Source organism: Dermacentor silvarum, chromosome 11, assembly GCF_013339745.2.
Source record: "Dermacentor silvarum isolate Dsil-2018 chromosome 11, BIME_Dsil_1.4, whole genome shotgun sequence".
Taxonomy (NCBI): Eukaryota; Metazoa; Arthropoda; class Arachnida; order Ixodida; family Ixodidae; genus Dermacentor; species Dermacentor silvarum.
This window is the reverse complement of record NC_051164.1, coordinates 50,212,513-50,219,672: the sequence shown is the minus strand read 5'-3', so window position 1 is coordinate 50,219,672 and position 7,160 is coordinate 50,212,513. Positions and strand designations below refer to the sequence as shown.

The following is a 7,160-nucleotide window of genomic DNA, read 5'->3' as shown; positions in this document are numbered from 1 at the left end:
CCTCTCTGCATTAAACCCTCTATGTGTATATTCTAAAGCTAGATATGACCGCAACGGCAGTGGATCCATCTTTTCCCTGTTTTTCTTTTTTCGATAAATACTCTAAAGGCCTCTAGCTTGTCTCGAACACTGATAAGGCGGCATTGCTGACCATGCAACGTCATCTGGTAAGTGCTGCATGCGTGCATTACATGACAATATGACACAGCAAGAAGTCGGCACACTGGAAAACCTGAAATCCCGTTCGACGTCCAAACGGAGCGCATTTTTTAATACACCTAACACCAACAATATGTCGGGCCTGAGGGGTAAACAGAAGAATGTGCAGTAGAGTAAGACATTGGCGTGCCGTGAGTGCTACTCACCATTGAATTGATGGTCACCGTGTCCTGGGGCTACATTTTCGGACGGTCCATTCAATTTCCCATTCTTTCGATTTTTGTCATTGGCTCGGGCACGGCTCACCCGCCACCGCGACGCAGTTGTCTCTCAGCTCCGCCACTCGACGCGCCGCATAATAAGAACGTAAAATGAAGCGGGATGTTAAGAATATGCAGGTTCATAATTGCATTAAGCCGTTTCTATCGCTGACTTCCTTCTTTCGGGAACAAGAACGTTGACACGCTGGGTTCTTCAGCGTAATTACCACGGTCCCCATAAAGGTAGACGCAAACCTTGTGACATGATGGGCTTCGCATTGCGGTGTGAGCGCGACGACGAATAAGGCACACTAATAAGCCACAGGCACGAGCGTAAAGACGCGGATATAGTACGGCGTTTCTAGCGTGTAACGCAGCGGCAGTCGAAGTCGGATACGTTAGGCAGGCGGCGTCAGCATCGCCGACAATTTGCGCCGTGTATGTTCGGCGCGTTGAACGTGGCCCTAGCACCGCGGCGATCAGCTATTGCCGCAGCGCATGCGCGCAAGTGCGCGGTGACTCAGCACTTTTTCGTTAGGCGAACGCGCAAAGTAAGCGCAGTATCTTTAGCGCATCTTAAGAATAGGCCAGCATGCTGCCGGCCACCCATGACAGCGCGCGATGCACTCTGATAGCGCGCGATGCACCGCGCCTTTAATGGATAACTTGACGGCGTTGGTTTTTCAGCGTAAATTCCCGATACAAAGCGTTGATTTTCGTTACTCCGATTACGTATCTTGCGACGAAACTCTCTCGGCCACATTCGCCAAACCACGCTTGCGTCGTCCGGTGGCATTTTTCCGTTTAACACAACGCACAACACGTGCTGTCAGATTGCAAGAGCGCGGTTACAGAAAAAAAAAAAAAGACATTAATGGCATATTGCAATTCGCCGCGCTTCACTCGCCACCATCGTTGACCGGAGTGGTTCGGCCGAACCGATACGCATGACGTGGCTTACTCGACGGCTCGGTGTGCGCCGAACTCGTCCTTATCTAGAAGGTTGTTCAGCATCGACGGCTCAGGCCGGAGCGCGTCACTTGCCTCGCCATCGCCGTGTGAGACATACTTTACGTCTCGACAGCGGTGGACGATCTCGTCCTAGCTCAAATACAGTGCCGAAGATGAATTGCCGATAACCGGTCAGTCGAGTAAAAGGCCGTTCAAGCTGTTCAATGAAAAAAAAAAACAAAGAAAGCAATGGTTGAGAAAAGAAGGTGCGAGAAACGATTTTAAGACCGACGGTGCTCGGTCGTCAGCGGTCTGATGCGAGAACACCGTTGGTATTATTAGTGTATCTTACACCGTGTTTCAGAGCGCAGCTCTTAGGCACCCGTGACTGCGTTGAGCGTCGGCGTGCATCGCCGTCTCTCGGCGTTGTCCCTCGGCGTAACCGAGCAAACGAGCACAGCGAAGGATGAATGAGCGAACGCGGAGCGCAGCGGCGGATGCAGTACGGTGAGAGCAAAGAGAGCGCGAGTAGCGCACCGTCGTCTGTTCACGGATGGCATGCGACGAGCGCGTCCAACGATATGACATATGGAAACAAAACGTTCTCACCGTGTCCAGGAGAAAGGGTCTTCACAACAAATATGAGGAGGTGGTCACTTTCTATACACAGATCTAGACACTGCTTTTAGTACCTAACTACGATATTTAAGCAAATAATGGTAATTTTCACGTTCCTAACACAGCAGTCAGTAACATAAATTGTCTGGAAAAGCCATTATGTCCCACGAAGATTACAGAAAAGTCGACAGCTATCTTTCGATCAGTAACCATCGATGCCAACGACACGTCGCATCAGTCCAGTTTATCCTAGTTGAGATTAGGCTACGATTTGGTCAGCCTGTCGAAACACGAAGGCATTTGGCACACGACGCTTCAGCAGTCCCCATAGTGCCCTGGCACTCAAGAAAACAAAACATCACTAAAAAAAGAAAACAACTATTTATTAACACAATATATTACTCGCTTATTTACATCACGATCTGCATTGACATAGGTCTCGGAGAAGTTTACTTCCCTATGTACAGTACTCTATGCGTGGCGCCATCTGATAGCTGTGAAGCAAAGCTCACTAATGTAAATTACGGCCTATATTATTGTTAAGCTGGCTAAGATACTATGCCTATAGACTTTTCATATGAGGTAGAAGCGAAAAAAAAATTAAACATGCCGCTCTTACGCCTTTAACAAGGCGTCGAAAACATCAAGTCATCCGAGTAAAAAAAATTATGACACAGCAAACTCATCGCGTATATAAATCTAAACGCTAAGAAAGCACGAAAGCGTCAGCTTGTTCGATAAGCGAACGTATGTATAGGTGGCTTCGCTCACTCGAACAACACGTACTTGGTTAAAAGGAAAAACGCGATAACACACACCGGACAACGTAGACCGACGGCACAACAAAACTGTTCAGAAGTCGTCGAAACGACAAATGCACACCCATGAGAAGAGCTTCCTTCGAACGAAGCATTGGCACTATTCATGTCCAAAAACAGGCAGGCGTTGGGGCTCTTGCGTGTGCTTCTTGACACGACGCTACGCCGGTTCGTCGACCCGTCAAGATGAATGAACAACGTTTCGGCTTTGTTTCGCACTGTCTTCGAGGCCCGCCCGACCGACGTCGCATTTGGCCGGTGAAGGCACAGCCAGTGAACGGCGATAAGGAGATAGCGTCTACTCAGTAGATAACTATCCAACTAGTTGGTCCGTAAACGAACAGACCACAGATCGGTCGGGTGAGTCCATCTTCTTTGACACCTTGACGTTTTTCGCCGAGGATTCACTCGGTAGGGGGGCGTCCGCACTGAGACACGACGTCACGGTGGCGCAACCACGTTTCTTATCACTCCACGAGGCCGTTATCACGACGTCATCGTCAAGGCGCCGAGGCGAACCAGATGGTAGAGACCAAAGCCGCCACGACGAGTATGGCCACGACGAGGTAGATACCGAGCATGAAGCGTCTGAAGCCGCCTCCCTAGAATGAAATAGCATAACATTGTAGAGATAGAGAGATAGATAATTTATTTCAAAGAAGGCAGAGAGGGCGGCCTGAGCTATCGCGCTCTAGCCTGCTACATTGCACAGGGGGAGGGGGAACGGGGACATAAAGGTGTGATGAGGGATGATGATGACGTAGAAAGAGGGATGCACAACGGTGAAAGCACGTTCAACATTCTGTTGATAAACATTCAGAAATGTCATCCATGAAGCAACCACCGGGTTCCAGAGCTTGTCTGTGGCCACTAGTTCAAGTGACCCTTCAGATAAAGGCGCTAAGAAGAAGCTGGTAAGTGGGTTTCTCCTACATACGTCAGAAGCACAGGTGCCAAGCAAACGTTCTACAAAGGGTAAAGATCATAACACTATAACACTTCATGCAGCTATGCGAAAGTTAAAAAAGAAAGAAAGAAAGGTCATCTTTTACTTCGACAGTCTCGATAACGCTTACCGGTATACACTAACAAAACTCTTCATAATAAGCAGGTAACATAATCACATACCGGTGCATCCGTCGCTGGCGGTTGCATATCAAGCCCTGGCTCCACAGCGTGCACGCCATTTCCGGGCGTCCTGTCTTGCATCTTTATGTCATTGGAAACCTCTGTGCGGAAATGGAGTAAAAATAGGACAGCAACACAATCGATAAATATGTATTAACTCTTAAAGAGCTTAAACACTGCTATTACGAAAAAGGAAAGAAAACGTGATCACTGCAGAAGCCAGCAGAAAAAAAAAGCGGCAAGTAAGAAAACTGGGACAGCTAGATCGTTTGACGTGTGCTATATGCTAAGCACCACAGGAAATCTGTGTCTCACATACCTAAACTAGGTTAGGACCAACACTTTGTTTTTAATGCCTTAGTGTTATATTAGAAAAACGGGTATGCGTACGAAGTGTGCGAAGCCGGTCACGTTGCACAAAGGGGGTGGGAGAGCTTAGAAGAACGTGTACAGGGTGTCCCTACTGCCATGTACCCAGTTTAAAAAAAAGAGCAATTCGATTACTCGAAGAAAACATACTGCATATTGTTTCCATTACGGTGGAGTAGCCGCCAATAATTTCTTCTGGTGTAATATTTCATTAGGTAAGTGTAATTAATTATCTAACTCGAGCAGTACTGTCCTGATTATCAAAGTGTCAAGATAAAATTGTAGAGCAACGTAAAAAAAAAAACTCCCGATACAGATATTTGTTGCTTGATACTGCTACGGAAAAGTGTTTTTCCGAGCGTGAAAGAAGCCCGCGAATACGCGCAATATTGCCGCGCGACTGGCCGCTCGAGGTACTTTGCGTGTATTCGCGGGCTACTTTCACGCTCGCCCACAGCAAGCTCCTGCTGCTTCAAATTTACGACGTTTGATTAACCGCTTCATATAGATTACAAGATGTGCGTTTGATATGTGCATTTTTCTGAGTAGTACCAAACTGTGGTTCTTCACTTCTTAGAAGAAAAAATGTCCCAGTTTCGCCCGAAAGGCGAAGCATCAGTTGCGATAGCAAATTAGTAGAGAGCTATTCGGAGTAGGGATAGTATAGTTTTATCGGCGGCATAAACTTGGACACATTCGCTTACTAACTGAATTAACAAGCGTGATGTCAGCGCGCACAAGCAAGCTTGAATAGATCAAACTCAATGACCGCAGACAACCACTGTCAAAACGCTGGCAGCAAGCGCAGTCGCCGCAGCGAGTGAAGGTTCGTGCGGTCAATCGCTTCAACGGGAACTGAGGTCGTCATTCTTACAGACTCCCGTGCTGCCCTCAGCAGACTGAGACAAGATACCAATACCCCAATTTTATGCAGTATTCAAGAAACTTCTGGCAAAATTACTTCCTGTGGAGTGTCCCTCATTGCCCAGTGGATACCCTCGCACGTGGGCATCTCTGGAAATGAAGAGGCTGATCGCCTCGCTTCAAGTTGTGCCCACCACGAATGTGACTGCCCTGACATTTCCAGCATGTTTGAAAACGCTCGGCTTTTGATACGCCTACACCTCTTAAAGCAGCACCCAGACCGGCGTGTTGCAGACGGATTGTTCCCTTCCCGTGTTCGTGGTCGAGGCTTGCCACCTTATGCTAGAGCACTGCTATATAAGTTAAGGGTTGGGTCTGTGTTGGTGCGCGAACGCCTACAGAGACAAGGACGTGTGGACAGCCCGTCGTGTACGTTTTGTGGCTCCTGTGAGACACTTGAACATGTCGTTTTAGAGTGTCCCGCATTCGTTGCGCAGCGCGCAATGCTAATTAAGGAATATGGACTTATTGGATTGCAATGTGCGACCCTTGACGATTGCCTATTTCCAATGGGGTGCGCTTCCCGACGTGACCAGGCTCATCGAGCCCTGCTAACTTTTCTGAAGGACACTGACTTGGCCTCCCGTTTACAGACATTATTTGTATTTTGTTTTGTTCTGTCTGTGTCTCCGTCATTTCTTCATTTCCTCTTTTATTTCCTCATGTTTTCACTTCTTCTATTCCCTCCTCCTGAAAGAGAAGCCAGGCGTTGTGCCCCTCTCGCTGGCAGTTGTCAGCTTGCTCCCTCCCTATTTCCTTCGTGTCCTTGTGTTATATGTTTACAAACCAAATAATAATAATAATAATAATAATAATAATAATAATAATAATAATAATAATAATAATAATAATAATAATAATAAACTGAACGGCGAATGCACGACGCATACAGAGGTCAGAGCAGTGTGGAGATCGCTTTTAAGAGACGGTGCGGGCGAGCGCCGCAGCCGGGCAAAGTACAAGCGCGGTTTTTGGCAGAGTAGAAGCTGCCCCCCCCCCCCTCCCTCCCTCCCGCGCTGCCTTCCCGCTTTCCTAATTTCGCGTGGGAGATTGAGTGGCCACTTGCCCTTGCGCCCGGTTGCAAGATACGCATTTGGTGCCGCAGCACAGTGTCGCCCCGTCTCCGTCCCTCCCATACTCCCCCGGCCTATCGCGCGACGGAAGTCGCGTTTGCTTCCCGCCGTGCGTTCGCTCTACGTGACAGCGCGCGTCCCCCGCGCACTTTCACTCGCGCATACGGCGCGCCGCGACGATTTTATCGCCCTTAGACATTATACGGAACCTCACGGCGACGGCAGAAATCCGCTTGAAGTGTCCATATAATTGTTATCGTACAAAAAGCGGAACATGTTGGACACATTGTATAAAGGACTGATATAAGGTCAACAGTTAGTAGCATTGTGCCCGCATGCGCCCGTAAAATGCCAGCGAAAAAAATGGGGTCGATGGCCTAACGATAAAATCGACGACGAAGTGGGCACGACACGACAGGAAAAACAAGGACGATGATGCTGCAGTGACGATGACGTCACAAGGTCGACGACTTCAGCAACTGCAACTACAGCTGCAATTCAATTCAATTCTGGGGTTTTACGCGCCAAAACCATCATATGATTATAAGGAAGGCCATAATGGGGGGCTCCGTACTTATTTTGACCACCTGGGCTTCTCTACCGTGCACCCAATGCACGGTACATGGGCTTTGTAGCATTTCGACCCCCATCGAAATGCGACCGCCGCGGCCCGGATTTGATCCCGCGCCCTCGTGCTCACGAGCGCAACACCAAAGCCACTACGCCACCACGGTGGCTTATTGACGGGTTGTAAAGAGGGCGCCACACCCATGATGTTGCTGCATATTCACACGCGTACAGTGTTTATCGTTTCCACTAACAACTGTTTCCGCTAACAACTGTTACAAAATTACCGCTCG

At 48.4% G+C, this 7,160-nt stretch overlaps 1 protein-coding gene across 1 annotated transcript in view; it reads right to left on the bottom strand.

Moving 5' to 3' along the window:
- Nucleotides 1-2,352: 2,352 nt before the first annotated feature.
- Nucleotides 2,353-7,160, bottom strand: part of LOC119433900 (putative ferric-chelate reductase 1 homolog) — a 97,413-nt gene continuing 92,605 nt past the window's right edge. The window contains 2 exon segments of the mRNA XM_049659377.1: nt 2,353-3,408; nt 3,935-4,035. Coding sequence (XP_049515334.1) covers nt 3,307-3,408; nt 3,935-4,035 — 203 coding nt within the window. The 3' untranslated portion in view covers nt 2,353-3,306.